Source organism: Hippocampus bargibanti, linkage group LG04 (genome assembly GCF_051943395.1).
Source record: "Hippocampus bargibanti isolate YZ-2025 linkage group LG04, ASM5194339v1, whole genome shotgun sequence".
In the NCBI taxonomy this organism is placed as follows: domain Eukaryota; kingdom Metazoa; phylum Chordata; class Actinopteri; order Syngnathiformes; family Syngnathidae; genus Hippocampus; species Hippocampus bargibanti.
The window spans coordinates 16,947,501-16,965,660 of record NC_142737.1 but is presented as its reverse complement, the minus strand read 5'-3'; the positions used below and the strand labels follow the sequence as shown (position 1 = coordinate 16,965,660).

Here is an 18,160-nt window from a genome sequence, read left to right as displayed (position 1 = left end):
TCATAAAGCAGATCAAACTCTAGAAACAAGTAATCGTGGAATACGAGGGCGTGAATAACAGCGCATGCTGACATTGTGCAAACAGGGCCAGGACAAGGAAATGACAACCCCCAGCTGGGGAATTCAGATAACTTTGTTGGAGCTCACAGGGTTGTATCGTACAACACAGTGGGAAGGTACCAAAGAAATGCTGATGAGGACAAAGGGAACATATGATAGCCAAGCCAAACAAAAACATTCAAAACGGACACAAGCAAGGAATGACTGAAACTATTAAGATGGAAAGATTTGCAAGTTCTTTATTTAATGCATCACTTTCACAAATCCCTCCCATAGAGGTCTGCTCTTGAAAGAACGATGGAAGCAGATTCACTGATTTGGTAGATCAAGCAGCATTTAGCCATTTAATGCCTGATAATCTTCTCTAAGGCAGCCAGCCAGATCTCATTAAAGAGGCGTAAGTAGTAAGAAGAGCTGACAGCATTAAAACTAGAAGCAAAAGTAAATTAGAAAATTTAATTTGAAATGAAGACTTAATGATTTTTGTATAAAGACTGACTGGGTGAATGTGCAACAAGAAGCCTGATAAAAAACACACACAAAAAAAACCAAATCCAGCCACGTTATGTTGTGAGGCCAATGGGTAAAATCTCGATAAGACAGGTGTATCTCAATAAAAGTCATTACAATTTAAAAGAGGCAGGTGCTGAGTTGAGGTGTTGATTTTGCGGTTTTGTCAGTGCACTTTGCCTTCTCAGTGACAAGTTAAGGAACAGCAACAGAACTTGGAAATGAAAGAGCTCTCACAGATCAATGACCTTACATCCAACTGCCCCAAGTACTACTCGTTACTACAACATGAAATCTGACCTTTGACAAAGGCCAAAACAAAATACTGACCACAGCTTCTCATGCTAATGGTAAAAATGCATCTTTTATCAGCATCTATTGTCATGCACCGGCACCGGGCAGTGAGTATCGCAAAAATCACACTTTACAATTAAAGAGCTTTCCACCTCAATTTCAACTCATGAACCACCATATCACTGGCACATGAATAGGTTATGTAGGAAATAAAATTATCCGGAACGGTGACTGGAAGATAAAGCATCTTAAAGGACTTTGAAATTCTGTTTGTGATGTAATGTAGATACCCATTTCATAGTAAGATCAGAGCATTGTCATCAAATGGTGAGTATAGTTTTGCTTTTTTGAATGTTTCTGTTCTGAAGACCATTTTGTGTTTGGGAGCCTTTTACTGAGCATCTTCCTCTTTATTAAGTTCAAAGAGTTGCTTGTTCTGTAGTCACAAGGGGACATAAGCCAGTGTCTTCTTGTGTCGGCCCCAATCCCGGATAAATACAGAGGGTTGTGTCGGGAAGGGCATCCGACGTAAAAGCTCGGCCAAAACAAACGTGCAAATCAAACTTCTGAAGATAGAGGACACTGATTCGCTGTGGAGACCCCTTGAAGGGAAAAGCCGAAAGAAAAAGAAGATCAGCATTTATTGTAATGTTGCAAGTATCAAGGCTCCCAGTAGTGAGCCGTGCATTTCACACCGAGGCCTTCAGTAGTGCTATGTCTGAATCAATCCAACCAACTATTTTATGAATATACTACCTTTACTACAACTACAGCTATGGCTTGTATAAAAAGTGTGGCGTGATTTACTACTCGTGCACCGATAGCCAAGAAATAAGGCCTGCAAGAAGGCCTTGGTGTCGCCAACTCAAACTCTGATTGGTTAAAGCAACTACTTCATCACCATTGATTTTTATGCTCCAGAGCCTGCAGAACTGATTGTGAAGGCATCCAGGTAGATTTTTGACCCTGGTAACAAATAATGGCTGAAATATGATTGGTTAAATGCTTAAATACGAAAACACACACCTGGAAGAAGCAGAAGCGGGGAAAAGCAATAAAAGGATGGTGAAAGAATGTGGAATTATTTAACAGGAATTGATGGACAAAATAGAATTAACATAAGTCAGATATTTTTAGGCCAGCAGAGAAGGCATTGCAGGCCCTTACGGTCCACTAAAGTTTGAACTAAAGTTCGCTGACAAAGCTTTTTGGATGAGGAGCGAAACCTCCGACACCTCCAAAGAAGTACAGATGACGGCTGAAGAAAACTTTTCATCGATGGACCACGCCTGGATGACTGAGAGTTTACACAGACGTATTGAAGTCAAAGTCAAGCTTTATTGTCAAATATGCTAATATGCATGACATACAGCAAAGATGAAATTACTGTCCTCTAGGACCCAGCATGCAAGGCACTTATAATGACTTTAACAAACATAATAAACATGAAAACGCCAATTTGCCGGGAGAGGGGAGCCGCTGCGTGTTCAGGCGCCACCATCTTGGGAAAAACAACAACAACAAAAAATAACAAATATGACAACACAAAGACACAGAGTCATTCATTCTTCAGGACTTGCTGTACCCTCTTTGTGATGACATGAAGCAGTTCTAGTTGAAAGAGGAGAGGATCAAAGCATCCATGTCAGTAGTGGATCAGGGACGTCATGGTGGAATTTGTACATCTACTGCAAGCTAAATGTTGAAAGCAAACACGAAGCTGTAGCATCCATTGACGAAAATATATTGTCTCATTGAGATCATAAACACACTAGAAATGACAAAATAGTCAAAGTCACTGCTCTGAATATTTTGAATGTTAATTCAGCGCGTCAAAAAAAACAACAAAAACAATTCCAATCATAAAAAGTTTTGATTTAGAAGAAAATTGAAATGTTCCTCGGTGAAATAGATTGAAATAGGTCTTGGATTGTTTCATATTTAAGAAGACACAAAACAAATAATGTGGAGGGACATTGGTTATACTTTAAATGTGATAGGGTCTGATACCTTAATTTTTTTATTTCTCTCACAACATTAAAAAAAAGTAAAATGTAGCCTGCCATTGAATAAAAACCTTTAGGTAAGATACACAGTGAGCTAGAGCAGAAAATGAAACAACAACGAGTCTGTGCTCAGAAGTCGCGCAGTGATGGTGATGGCCTTATAACATAATGGACTATTAATAGAGGGCAGCAGGCGGCTTTGCTTTCACCACAGTCTCTGATATCCATACCTTTGTGTCAAATGACACACACGACATTGAAAAGAGCCAAAGAGGCTTCCTCAGTTAGTATGCTGAGACAAGTTTGGACAGACTTTTTCTTCCATTTTACAATCACCTACAGCTGCAGCTGATTGGTCAGCACCCCCCCCCCCCCCCCTCCGCCGGATCCCAATTCTCGTCATCGACCGGAAGAACGATATGAGCAAAATAACTTTTACCTTTGTCAGGTCGGGTCAGACAAAGCTCGAGACGATGAAGCAATGGACCTCGCGGCCCTAAAATCTGCAAAGAACCTTTGTTGATACCCTGAACTCCTCTCTCTGGACATGAGTTAGGCTATGTTTCAATGTACAGTGGGGCCTTGGCTTACAAACTTAATTGGTTCCCAGACAGAGTACGTAAGGTGAAAAGTGTGTATCCCAAAAAATAATTTCCCATAGGAAGCCATTAAAATGAGAATAATCCGTTCCCAGGTCTCCCTAAAATATAATTTTCAACTAAATAAGCCTTAAAACTACACACAATATACCTTATTCTATGTATAATAAATGTGCTATTGTATTGTAATGAAAGAAATACGTTGTACAGTATAATAAAGTAACTTTATTTACATGTGTGATGGTAGTTGATGGCTCTTAATTGACACCTGTTGCTTTCTGACTTGTAAGGTCTTACGAAACTGAGGCATCACATTATCATTCATCATGTTGATGATTCTCATAGCCACAGTCTTTTCTGGATGGAACTGTTCAATAAAAGCCTGCACATCATTCCACTTATCCAACATTGCCTTGATGCTCTCAATTGATGTCGTGTTGAGGACCTCTTTATGGTCAGCAACAACCCACGGCTTCTGCCCACGGCTGGTAGACAACACTCGAACCAAAATATCCCAGCGGTGCCTCCAAAATGTTGCGCTCTCCACTATGGTAAGGGAGATACGGTGTTGTGGGATTCAGAAAAAAAACCCAGAGTCAAGCGGTGGTGTACGTCTTGGTTTACTTCGAATGCAAACGTATGCGCACAACAACTTCCTGTCCAACAATTTAAATCGGTCCGACATGAAACACTAAACAAAGCAGGCGTTCCTTGTTTAAATAAACATTTTAGATATATATCATTTGTAAACCAATGTAACTATGCGAATGTAACCAAAACACTAAATAAGGTATTTGTTTAACCTGTCAAAATATCACCAAAAGTATCGTTGAAGACGATTGTGGTGTATTAACCTCAACAGTTATATACAGGTTGTTTGGACGCACAGACTTGCGATACCTAGGGTCTGTCATCGACTGCGCAATGGTGTAAATGTTGTCATTCTCTCTTCCCATGTCGGCTGATGCAACAAGTCACCGTCAATACAGTTTACTAAAGATAAAGCATGTGTCTGCTTTGTCACATAAAACGCCACAACGATTGACGTGTGCATTCAGATAAAGGGGGTGTGGAAAGGTAGGCCGGCTGGGCCGCTGTTCGGTCATGTGCTTTGGTGTTCTTCCGCCGAAGATTACTGCGCCAGCCGTGGTGGGGAGGCACGCCGTGTGTATCCCGAAAAGTAGTGCTTAATCTAAGGTTCAATTTTCATAAATTTAACGTTCGTAAACCGAAAATTTCGTAAGGGAAGGTGTTTGTAAACCAAGGCCCCACTGTAGGTATAAATGGCCCAAAACAATTAATAGCACAAATCCCCAGCACATTCTGAAAACACGTGCTTTGAATGGTATATCCAACAAGACGATGCACCCACGTATAGTAGGAGCACTTACTGCACATTCAACTGAAACATGTTTAATGGCTCTCAGGATGTGGCAACGTACTTCTACAAGAAGTACAGAATACCTTTCTGACTGTGTCACGAGAAAACAGGTATTATGTATCATTGCCTTTTTGATACAGCATTTGTATTGGATTGTGGATTAATGAAGAAGCGGGTGGGTGGACATGTCAGGTAGAATTTGGACTGACATGTCCACTAGGAGTTAGATTATGAAAAATGATCAATATTGATGTACAAGCACATGTGGCAAAGAATCTATAACTTCCACTAACTACCAAGTCCAAACTGAGCTCCTCACTCAAATAAAAATATTGTCTCTAGGCAAAGAAGTATCACTTTGGCATTATTGTACTTCATTGACACAGGGAACGGGCTCATGTCAGACTTCCGCAGAGCCTGCTGATGATCTGATCATCAGAATCAGGTCTGTCCATTGAGCCTGTTCTCTTGAATCAGGTGAGTTGCAACAGGGAGACTTGGAAAACATACAGTGAAGCATGGGTTTACCAACCCCTTAGCTTACGAACTTTTCGGTTTACAAACGTTACATTTATGAAAAATTTACCTTGGCATACAAACTATTTTTCGGGATACACAACGAGCCCGTTCTCCTAACAAGAAAATGGTGGCAACTGTTTTTGTCCTCTATTCCCCGCCCCAAGTCTTCGGTTACAGCCACGTGATTGGTTAAGAACGCATCAGTGGGGGATGGGGTTACAGACAGATAGTGAGGCCGTTCTCCAAAAAACAAAATGGAGTCTTCGGTTAAAGCCACGCGATTGGTCTAGAGCCCAGCAGTGGGGGGTGGGGGTAAACATTAAAGAGACAGTCAGAGAGAGAGTGAGAAAAAACACACAAAAAAGGCAGATGACAGTTTTAAAACAAAAAACAAAAGTGAAAAATAAAAGAAAAACGTGAAAAAAGATTAGAAAATGGATAGAAAACAGTGAAATTTAGACTTGTTTCAACTTTGATAATTCAAAAGCAGAGTGTAGACTGGAAGGTTAAAATATCCCATCAATCAGGCTCCACAAATAACCCGCACAAGTCATCTGTACACTTGATGCAAAAAGCTATCAACCCAGCTAAACAGATCACAATTTATGAAGAACTATATACAATTATCACAGAGAAAGCAGCAACAAGGGATCATTCCTCAAGATGGTGAAAGAAGCCTATGTTTCTCATCAAGTGTTTAATGCTGAGGAAACCGAACACTCCATTCCATCAAGCCAACAACGACCATCATAAAGGTAAATAAAATTACTTTATTGTACAGTACAGTTTTTCTTTAATCATAATACGATAGCACATTTATTATACCTAAAATAAGGTATATTTTGTGTAGTTTTAAGGCTTAGAAAATTAGAAAGTAGAAACTTATGTTTTATGGGGACCTGGGAACAGATTATTCTCATTTTAATGGTTTCCTATGGGAAATTAATTTTTCGCCTTCCACACTCAGTCTGGGAACCAATTAAGTTCGTAAGCCAAGGTCCCACTGTATTATATATAGAGCGCACAATAAGTTAATGAATATCTACAGTAGTTTTTAAATTTGAAATAAAAAATAATGTCTGTTATTGTGGTTTACATGAGACAATTTGAAACTATGGTTCATACTTTAGCAAGCCTCATGGAATTTCACCAGTTTGATTTGCTTTCACGGGCTGAATAAAATGTGACGGGCCAGATTCGGCCACCGGGCCTTGACTTTGACACCTGTGCTGTAGTGAAACAATTTGAGTTGGAAATGTAAGGCCTGTTTAGTTGAACACAAAGCAACTGTCTTGTATGAATGGCAACCGGCTAAAACGTGTTAATTATACCTAATATCATCTAGTGGAAGACCATTCTGCCTGTCATTACACTACACTTGCACAGGAAGATGAAGCACTACATTATTTTTGGTGAATAAATAATTTTGGCAGAAATTAGGTGGGGCTGGAATTGATAATTTCCTTCGCCACGATTTAGTGCAGAAAACTATTCTAAATGCTGACAAAAATAAGTGCGTCACGCTATTGTTGTGATCTTTTCTTTCGTTTGCATTTGGCGCACGAGAGGCCTGCAAGAAGCACTTGAGCTACAGGTGTGCGATATTGCACAATAGCATTGGATTGTATTGATCCGATGAATTGTCTTTAAGCGTCACAACACAAAACTGGGACGAAAATAAGAATAAATGGTTGACCATATGTTAAGAAATGTGTGCGTAGATATCTCGACTCTCATCAAGAATGAAAGTAGCTAGCTAGGCGAGCTCGGGGCACGTCGTTCTTTCAATGAGTGTGTTGATGTGTCACAGGCGTGTCAGGTGCTACATTTGTGACAGAAGATAGTTCGGCCAGTGCAGCGAACGCGGAGTCGCCACTACTAAACCAGCTGTCATTCGGAACAAAACAGCCACGTTGTTGTAGTGGCTGTCAGGCGGCCAGCTGACAGCGAGAGTTAGCCTGCTAGCCAGCCGCTGAATACAGCTGGAGTGATGCACCAACGCAACTCGCTCCGTGTCCATTATTACTTCTTTACAGCAAGCCCATTGACAGTAGTGTCTGTGTGTTTTTACCTGTAATATGATAGCAGGCCATTGCTTAGGACGAACCATCGCCGCTGGTACCCTTTCAGGTAGTTGGTCCATTTAAAAAGCCAACCTTTGTAAGTATCCGAGCCGGCTGCAGCTGCCGAAGCCGCTGGTGGGGCCGCAGTAGAAGCGGATGCCGAGCCCTTCCCTTGCTCATTCATCCTCCGCTCAGACGCACGTCGGTTTCAGCGACAGGACACCGCCAACAGCAACCCCGCTTGGATCGCGAGCGAGCAAGTCGGCGGTGACGAAAGGGCGTCGCGGAGAGGAGGGTCCGGCCTGAGAGCCGAGTGCCCTCCTTTTCACATGACGCCTCTGGCTGGTAATTAGAAGCTTCTGCTGGTGGGTACTGTCGTGTAGAACAGGTTCCCGACACACTGTATATTGTGCAAGGGCATTTTTGAATCAGAAAAACAACTTACAATCCATACTTACGCCACCGAAAAAGATCCTCCCAAAACAAAGGAAGTGGAGGCACGGATGAATTGCATCAAGTCGAAAGGCATTTTAATTGTTCTGTCTGTCACATGCCGCCGGCAAAGACCGACGACTAAATATACAACATTTGTTGAAATACATTTTTCGATTTAATTAGTGGGTTTTCGATGTTCTTGGTTTTTGCAGTGGGTTATAATTGTTTATACAATTAAAATCGTCAGCATGAGCTGAAAGCAGTACAGGAGTGGAAAAACAAGTTCGCCCTCTCTGGCCCCATCTTATTTGCCTAACTCACATGTGTCAAAGTCAAGGCCCGTGGGCCAAATCTGGTCCGCCATATTATTTTGTTCGTCCCAAGAAAGCAAATCAAACATCCATGATGCTTGCTAAGGTCCGAACTAAAAATTCTAATTGTCCCATGTTAATCACAATAACACTCATTATTTTTTACTTCAAATTTTAAAACTACATATTGTTTAATTTGTTGTGGGCTCTATATGTAATGTGTGGAGGGGATTAAACATTCCAGTTTCCCCAGTTTCATAACGGCCCCCGAGAGGAAACCGTAACTACAATGTGGCCCGCGGCAAAAAAAAAAAAAAAAAAAAAAGAGTTTCACACCCTGGGTTTAATTGGATTTGCAGGAAACCACAACAGCCAAGGAAAAACAACTAATCAAAGACAGATGGTGTAACTAGCAAAGTATTAATCATTGTTCATGCACGGGAGAATCCACAACACAGATTATCATAGATTGAAATAAATATTTCTTCAGATGAGCTCCAAACATTACAATGACTGTAAATGTCACAGCCACTGTAATGATATTATGAGATAGTGGTAATTTTGGTATTTAATCAAAAGGCTCAATATCCAGTTTAATGTCCATGGACATGTCCACTCTTTGTCCTCACCAATAAAACAATCCAGTGCACTAAAATCAACTATGGTGATTTAGTAGAATTTTTAATACAGTACACACTCGTGCAAACTTACTAAAATACTATATCCTGCAGCACTATAGCAATACTAGTAGGGCCAACTAATGCATATGTCTTACGCATTAGTGTTCTCCCAATCATATGCCCTAGTCCGACTAGCGTGCAGAATTGTCACATTGTGGAGAAAAGTGACTAGTACTACAGAATCATTCAACTAGTAGATTGTCTTGATTATAAGGACTAAAAGTAAAACAATTGAATGTACCTTCAGCTGTCCGTGAGGGATCTCGAATAACTTCTCAGTCATTGTTCAATAGAAGCAGACACCCTACACTGGTCGCTCTCACAATACTATATATATATATATATATATATATATATATATATATGCGCTGTGATCCGTAGGTTTCAAGCCGTTTTATAATTAACATCAGTGAAGAAGAATGATGTCTATTTTTTTCAAAAAAATTATTCTGAACTACTCCAGGTGATGCACAATAGCCCATTATTTAAAATATACTTGATTCATTTGAGGGGAATAAAAGTGCTCTTTTGTTTAATTGTGTCACTGAGTGGTCAACTTTACAATCAATGTTATCAGCTTTTACGTTTATGAATTTGTCCTCGTTATTTCTTATATATTTCATACCCAAAATTCCGACAGTTACATTTTCTCAACGTATGGTAAAATATAATTTACTGGGTGAGCTGGAGCCATAACTGGCTTTGGGTGATAGGTGAGGAACACCCTGGACTGACAGCCAATGAACGGCAGAAAACAAATATAAATTAAGCATCAGTCACACCTACGGACTAGGACACTAGGTAGAATCTCAACTTTAAAAAAATACTAACTCATTACTATAACTCATTATTAGCATATTATCAGGAAAACATACTGTACACTAGATGGCACTGTTGCCAAAATGTTGCCTAGTGCAGAAATTATACGACGCATTGAAAAGTTTCTCATCGAAAACGCCTTTATTTCATCATGTCAAAATATCACAATACTATCATAATAAATCAAATAATAAAAAAAATGTAGCCCTTATTATTTGGAAACACACGATCTGGTGAGAACTTATGCTACACATAGTTGCTGCTACATGTATTTTGAGAGTTTGAATAAAAAAAACAAAAATGACTAAAACAGCAATCTATCCAAACCAAGTTTAGCACTACATCACAAGTGTGTGCTCCAACATGCCAGTTTAAAACAACCACACCACTCCGCAACTTACAACACAGTCACACAACCATGTGTTACACAAAAAAAAATCCAACACAATATCACATTTTCACATCAGTGCAATTAAAACCTGACTTGTTGGATCTCGTGCCAACAATAGCTAGCATGCAAGTCAATTACTCAAATCTCCTTTAGGTACAACAAGTCATTTAATGTTCAGTGCAGCCATTTTTACCAACTGTAAATCTTACATAATTGCCGTACACTGTTTAAGGAAACCTTAAGAAATTGTCTCTGCCCGATACACACTTGTGTGGTGTTGTCTTTGATGATGTCTTTGAGCACTGCTGCAGCATTTAAGTGTGGATGGGTTTCATCGATTGAACGTATACACAATACAATGGCTCTGTCAGTCAGGTGGAATTTTATTGCTCCTCTCTAAGACAAAGCTTTCTGTATCCGTTTCTCATTTGCTTCGTTCCGTCCTTTTGCTTGCTTCAGCGTCAGCGATCATACACGCCACTTCCCATACACACGTACATTTTCCAATCACAACATTCCCCCACACCCCCATACACAAAATCAAAACGTCATGCAGCACCTTTTTTCAGGCTCTGCAACCTCGTGCAGGTCCATAATTCCCTTACGTTAATGCATTCACCAGCCATTGAGTAGAGTGGGGTGAGATGGGAAGTGGGGGGTGATGAAAAGGGGTGGGATGGCTGTGGGGGGCCCTATAGTACATCACGATAAGGGACTGCAGCATTTTCGGCTGCATGACAACTATGCAAAACCTTTAGTCTAAACAAACATCATCGTATCTGCTCAGAGGGAAAGGTACGAAGTGTCATTGAATAAAGAAAATGGATGCTACCTTACGGATTCTAGATACAGTACATACTAATCCATCTCTTAAGAAAGAAGATCTCCCCATATATATATATATATATATATATATATATATATATATATATATATATATATATATATATATATATATATATATATATATGACAATGACATGACAATGGGGAAAAAAAATTATATATGTGTATATATATATATTTTTTCCCCATTGTCACCTCCTCCCCCTTACTGAATAGAACACATTCACAAGGAAGACTCAAGCAATATTGCTGCCTCTCGCCTTTGAGTCTCACGAAATGTGGCTACCCTCACTAAGAGAAGTCATGAATCAGACACCTGAGCACCTACGCAATGCAAGGTCTGTTGTGTCATGTGTTGACTCCTCTTTAGTTTGATGCCAGAAAAGTGAACAGCAGAATGAAAATCGGAAGCGGTTGGATGACCCACGAATGGAATCTTGCAAACGCAGCTTCTCAATAATGCTCATGATGTAAAATCAGCTCAGTAAAGCAGGAGGCCACAGGGTTTTGAGTTTCCAGCTATTAAGATCGAGAAGTCCTTTGCTGCCCTGCTGAGGTGAGAGGGTCACATGATGGTGCAGCGGTTTCTCTGCAATGCCCCTTGCAGGCGGATGGCGGTGTGATTCTGGCGCAGGCCCCTCGCCACGGCGATGCCCAGCAGCTCCTTGAAGAGCAGGATGACATGCCAGTTGAACTTGGCTGAACATTCCACATAGCCGCACTTCCACGTCTTCTTGACCAGAACCGACACGGCTCTGCGAGGCATGAAGCGCTGCCGCTGCAGGTCTCTTTTATTACCCACCACCAGAATGGGCACTTCGTTGCTGCTGCCTTCCCTGCAAAGGTCGACATGTGTTAGTATGTGGGTGCTTGGTGTGTGCAAGCTGTGTTATTTGCAGCTTTTGCCTGCCTTTTTTCTGATATGTGAGGGGGCGGATTGGAGGATTAGAGCTCATGGGCTCCGGGTGGGCAGGGTGGGCTCACTCCACACTGTGCAGAAATGCTTCCAAGCAATATGGAGTGTGAAAAGAAATAGCGAGTGATGTTCATTTTATTTTATTTCATTTATTTGATTTCATTTTGCACATTCTAAACAAAGTTGGTTTGGGTGTGTTGAGTCAATCACTGCCAGACGTGCAAGAATATTGAGTTTTAGGACCACATAAACATTCAATGCAGCGTAAGAAACCTTCGACTCTCTTCTTTCATCAGGAAAAAAAAAGAGTTAATTCTTAAGTTATATGGGTCTGGAGTAATATGAGGTGCAAGTGGGGGTGACTGTACAAAAGCCAAATGCTGCCCCCTCGTGGAAGGGAAAACATTGCCAGAGGTCTGATCAGCGCTTTATGGTCACCACCCGTAAGAAAAAACAAAACCTGAACAAATTCAGCAATGGCGCTCCACGTCATAAATTCGGAAATGGCAGTGAATGAGTTACAATAAGTCATTTAAGTCCCTGTTATAACTGTTTAATTTACCTTTTCATGTGATATTTTCATGATGACTGGTGAGGCACGGCCTCCCCTGCCTCCCCTGACTGCACGTCACTGACAGTTATATTTATTTAGTGAGTTGTACTTTAAAGTTCTTTTCCATTTAACTTCACAATGTTTGGATTTTTTTTTCAAAATTGCCGAATTTTCACATTTACCGTTCAAATACTAAGTAGAGACGAGCGGTGAGGCAGCAGCCGGCTGAGCCTCACCATGGATTGCGCAATGACTATGCTCACTGTGCTGGCTTGCTCTGCAGTGAGACCGCATTGCTGTCCCTCTGCATTTCGCGATTAAAGTGTTTTTCGAACATGAACTAAATTTCTACAGTTTAGCTGGTGTATATAATGTAGTCACTTTACATTATAAACACTGTACTAGTGTTTATTTTATTTTTATCAAAACTGTGTGCACAGGTGAGGCACACAGTTCTCCTGCCTCATGACAGGGGGCGCTGGTGATTACAGAGATTCTTCTTGCGCCTCCTGGGCTGCAGAATAATAGAATTATTGACAGCAAGCTACAGTAAACAGTTAGCAAGTTAAGTGCAACCATCCAGTCATTTTATCGTGTGCTTGGCCTAATTTTCAGAATGGAGGATTACACATCTAAATTGAAAGAAATAGAGAGACTTTTAGAACTGAAGAAAGATAAGGAAGGCTTCTACAAAGAAGCTATCGATGCCTTTCTTCTGAAGGAGTAGCACATGGACTTCATTTAGAAGTAAAGGTAACACGACGATAATGTTTTTTTTTGTTCTTTTTTTCTATGCTACAGTTTATATCAAGAATGCTGACTGCCAATCAAATGGTGAATAAGCGACTCTGTAGAGTTCATGTTTGTAAATCTGACTGTGATGACGTCAGTGTCTCACCAGCCATGAACCTCACTGCACGTCACTGGTGATTTCAGATAAGATGTTTTGTGTTAATGGCATAATCATGGAATTAATAAAAATCTAATTTCATTGGCATCATTATAACCTTGCACACTAGAACTTATATTTTTCACATTGCTAATTTTAATTGTCCGTTGTTCAGTAGGCATGATGTGTATGTCACGCAGACCTGATATTTATTTTATGAAAAAATGTGAAATAAGCTCATGTACATGAAAAATGGTGGAATATTCTATTAGTTACATTACAATGCACGAAGGCCCAGTGCCGTTCAAATAATGTATCTGGTCCCCTCTTAAGGCCTTCCCTTTTGTTATGGTCTGCCTCATTGATGACAAAGACTGACATATTAGCACATACAACAGGACAGATGGCCCGATAGCTCCGCACACCGAAATACGCACAAAGAGACCTGAACAGAATGATTTTACATCCCTGAGGTGAAATGACATAAGTCTTGAAAAACACATTGCAATAATCACAGCACTTTGCTCTTTTTCACAGGCTGACAATATGGCTTCATGCCAGTGGGCGAAAGAAACGCAAATGTCAATATAACAAATGTAGTTAATAATAACCCTTCACACTAATGCGAAATTCAAAGTGGCTATATTGGCTGTCAGAGGCCTGCGCCTATCTGAAGCTCCATACAAAACAAATGAAGTCAGTCATTTTACCTTTGAAAAAGTATTAGCTCCATTTTATTGCATCATTTTATCACATTTGCTGCCCATTACCAGATGAAATATGCTGAAACAAAGTCATCTTTGAATCAATCTCCCGTTACATTTGAAGCTTCTCATCTGTGTCAACAATACAAATCAAATGTCATTACAGCACTACACTGACAGGACGCTGGTCGTGGGTGGTGATTAAAAGATACGTTACCGCTACAGCTTTTCTATCCCTGTCACACTGTCACAAATGTGTTCATTGTACACTCGGGGTGTCATCTGTGAAATTGTACGCTGTCTGTAAGATACTGTGTTGTCATCGCCAAAAAACTAATGTGATAGCTAACAAGCTGCTTGCCGGAGGAAGTATGGTGTCAACCATACCTGTGTTCTACTATCTGTTGCCTGATCATCTTCACGTATTCAAAACTCTCCACGCAGCAGATGTCGTACACCAGGATGTAGGCATTGGCGTTGCGAACGCCTCTGCAACGCAAATCCAGCCACTCCTGGAGGAGACATACACAAATTATGTTTAATTATTTCAAGGGAAAACAAATTAAAATAACAAAAAAAAAAACAATGTAGAGCGATTTGAATTTTCAACAGGGTACAATCATTAAAACTAATTTCCCTTGAATGTGGTGCAAATTGATAATGCAAGACTGGTACAGTTCACTAGGCTGATTATTACGTACCTCCATTTAAAATGCCATAAATATTTTTCTCGTATGTATCGTGTGCAATGTTGCATGTGGCGTTCATTTTTCTGAAAAATACCCAGTTGCTGAAAAATACCAGTTTTTCCATGTTGCTTTAGTTGTATCGGTATGCTATATGCCTGAACATTCTCATGAGAATGTGTTGTGACGATTAATTATGCAACAATCTCATAGTTGTTTTGGTGCGGCTCACATTATATGTGTGCGACGCACACTGTGCATATAGCAGCTAACAACCATAGCATACAATGCAATACACTGTTTGCGATTGCCCAGAGACCAGTTCGGGGCGTGCCCCGCCTCAGGAAAAAAATCCTCTGGGATAGGCTACCAGCATAGCTGTGAGCCTCATGAGAATAAGTGGTATTAAAAAATGGCTGGCTGGCTGGAATACAAAGCAATAAAGAGAGGGGCTGAACATCATGTTCTTCTTTAATTATTCCAAATCACTTTGGCTAAGGGTCGTTGGAGAGTCAGAGTCGGTTCTATGAGGTGGACGACCCACGGCAAAGTCATCAAACATGGTGAGTATATGCCATTACATGCCGCTTCCTGTAGTCTCAAATGGGGAACAACTCTAGCAATGGAGAATTTAGGAATGAAAAGTTGCGGACCGCCAAGGCCTGCAAAGCCTTCTCTGCTGGCCTAAAAGAATTATGGATTACTGTTATGGAGAGGGGACTCGTTGGCCTGGAGATGGGGCCCGTTGGCGAGCGCCTGGTGGCCGGGCCTACACCCATGGGGCCCGGTCGGGCTCAGCCCGAAGATGAAACGTGGGTCCCTCTTCTCAAGGGCTCACCACCCATGGGAGAGGCCAAAGGGGTCGGGTGCATTGTGAGCTGGGCGGCAGCCAAAGGCGGGGACCCTCGTGGTCCGACCCTCGACTGCAGAGGCTAGCTCTTGGGACGTGGAACGTCACCTCTCTTACAGGGAAGGAGCCCGAGATGGTGCACGAGTTTGAAAAGTTCTGACTAGACATAGTTGGGCTTGCCTCCACACACAGCCTTGGTTCCGGTACCAGCCCTCTCAAGAAGGGTTGGACTCTCTTCCACTCTGGAGTTGCCCACGGTGAGAGGCGTAGAGCAGGTGTCGGCATACTTATTGCCCCCCGACTCGCCGCCTGGACGTTGGGATTCACCCCGGTAGACGAAAGGGTTGCTTCCCTCCGCCGTCGGGTGGGGGGAACGGGTTCTAACTGTTGTCTGTGCATATGCACCAAACAGCAGTTCAGTGTACCCATCCTTTTTGGAGACCTTAGGGGTGTGCTGGAGAGCACTTCCCCTGGGGACTCCCTTGTTCTGCTGGCCGATTTCAATGCTCATGTGGGCAATGACAGTGAGACCTGGAGGGGCGTGATTGGGAGGAACGGCCCACTGGCGGAATCCTCTGTCAGAAGGAGTTTCAACTCCCACCTCCGGCAGAACTTTACACCCCGCTGGCTTTATGTCCCGCGGGAGGTGGGGGACATTGAGTCCGAATGGACCATGTTCCGTATCTCCCTTGCGGAGTTGTGGCCGTAAGGTGGTTGGTGCCTGTCGTGGCGGCAATCCCCGTACTCGCTGGTGGACACCAGTAGTAAGGGATGCCGTAAAGCTGAAGGAGTCCAATCGGGCCTATATGGCTTGTGGGACCCCTGAGACAGCTGACAGGTATCGATTCGCCAAGCGGAATGCAGCCTCGGTGGTCGCCGAGGCAAAAACACGGGCATGGGAAGAGTTCGGTGAGGCCATGCAAGCTGACTTCCGGACCGCTTCGAGGAAATTCTCGTCCACCATCCGGCGTCTCAGGAGGGGAAAGCAGTGCACCATTAACACTATGTACAGTGAGGATGGGGAGCTTCTGACCTCGACTCGAGACGTCGTGAACCGGTGGGCAGAGTACTTCGAAGACTTCCTCTACACTTGCTATCTGCAATATACTTCTCACAGAAGTATATTGATGATAACGTTAACATGGGACTTATTAAAATGTCACTGACATTCGACTGTTTCATCGATGGAATTGTTTCATTGCTAATTAGAATCAGACCATTTTCTCTCCTCAAAGGCGAATGCTCCGGTGCATTCAAGCTGAAGTGCACCCGTTGGGCTCATTTAAAGGGGCGTTTACCTGTTTCAACATGACGGCCAGTATCATCCAATCAAAATGGCACTTTCGGCCAACCTGGGTCAGTGTCACCCCATCAAAATTACGCTTTCCGCCAACTGCAGCCCCAACAGGAAATGAACGGCGAAAAAAACGAGAATATGTTCGTTGTATTAAGGTCATCCTGTCTACTTGATATCTAATTTAAAACAGATTCTTTACTTACAGACAGTGTATTGTAGGTGTTTCAAATACCTGGCATGTTAGTTTTATCGGCGAGCCATATGCAATCATCAAAAGGGCCAAATATGGCTCATGAGCCATAGGTTCCCGACCCCTGATTTAGACATAGCACTACTGAAGGCCCGCCACTGGAAAACACACGAGCAGCAGAAGAACATTGCAGGGTTGAATTTGTTTGTTTTTGTTTGTTCTATCGGGTGATTTTCATATTCTCGGGTCTGTCACGTTATGCCGACATTCCACTCTCAATTTAATTTAATTTCAATTAATTTTACTGACATGAGTAGAGTATTTATCAAGAAATTGTTTCAAGCATGGTTGTTTCAGCATTGGAGACGTTCAACCGTGTAAAACCAAAGACAGTCTATGAACAAAATGTCTTCATCATTATTCATCATACGAATTCTATGAAAATGACACTGAGTAACACAGCTGGCCTCCATAACAGCGCTCAATGAGTTACTGTAAATTACGCTTGCCTGAAGATGGAGATGGAAAGAGAGAGCTGTGATGTCAAGGCTTGCTTTCGAAGGGGAAATGAGAAATGAACTCAGCCTTGAGATAACGTTTTAGAAGATGTGGGCGATAACCTCATGACTACATGGAGGGTTTTTTTTTTTCGAGTTGGCAACCGTGGTGAACTCAGGGTGCAACTTTTTATCTGAAATGTTAACACTCCTTGGCAGGGAACAAAATATGAAATAGGAAACGTGCCAGGACCTATTTCGATTTAAGATGTAATTGCGAAAATGATTTTGCCTCATATTTGCCGGCTGCTGCCATGTTACTCTGCAGAGGGCCATTATATTTCATGGGGATTATGAAATTATTTTGGTGAGCGCAATTACTAACTGTATGCCATCTTCCAGGGTCCACAAACCAAATCATATTTTAACAATTTTGTTGGAAAAAAAAAATGACAGTATTCTGCCCTGGGGTTTCCGTTTGTGTGGGAGTTTTGACTTCTCCATGTTGAAAAAATAACAACCTTTACCACACACTGTTCAGGCCTTTATTCCGTGTTCAACTTATCACACATATATTCTCTTGACATGGCTTTTTGCTCTCATTTTTTTTCTTGTCATTGAGGCCCCTAAACACTCCCTTAGATTAATCTTGTGTACCTGACATA

The 18,160-nt window shown here is 41.7% G+C and overlaps 2 protein-coding genes across 4 annotated transcripts in view; both read right to left on the bottom strand.

Moving 5' to 3' along the window:
• osbp2b (oxysterol binding protein 2b) overlaps window positions 1-8,056 on the bottom strand; it is a 52,095-nt gene extending 44,039 nt beyond the window's left edge. The window contains exons 1-2 of one of the 2 annotated variants that reach the window (XM_088994413.1): window positions 7,891-8,055; window positions 7,441-7,804 (exon numbers count right to left, since the gene is read on the bottom strand). In XM_088994413.1, the coding sequence (XP_088850539.1) occupies window positions 7,441-7,616 (176 nt within the window). In that variant the 5' untranslated portion in view covers window positions 7,617-7,804; window positions 7,891-8,055. Of the gene's footprint in view, window positions 1-7,440 lie in introns of both variants that reach the window. The other variant, XM_088994414.1, reaches the window with a different exon arrangement.
• A 3,047-nt stretch (window positions 8,057-11,103) lies between these two features.
• The window catches only part of rasl10a (RAS-like, family 10, member A), a 31,676-nt gene continuing 24,619 nt past the window's right edge, over window positions 11,104-18,160 (bottom strand). For both annotated transcript variants that reach the window (XM_088995515.1, XM_088995516.1), the window contains exons 3-4: window positions 14,363-14,487; window positions 11,104-11,749 (exon numbers count right to left, since the gene is read on the bottom strand). In XM_088995515.1, the coding sequence (XP_088851641.1) occupies window positions 11,479-11,749; window positions 14,363-14,487 (396 nt within the window). In that variant the 3' untranslated portion in view covers window positions 11,104-11,478. The remainder of the gene's footprint in view (window positions 11,750-14,362; window positions 14,488-18,160) is intronic.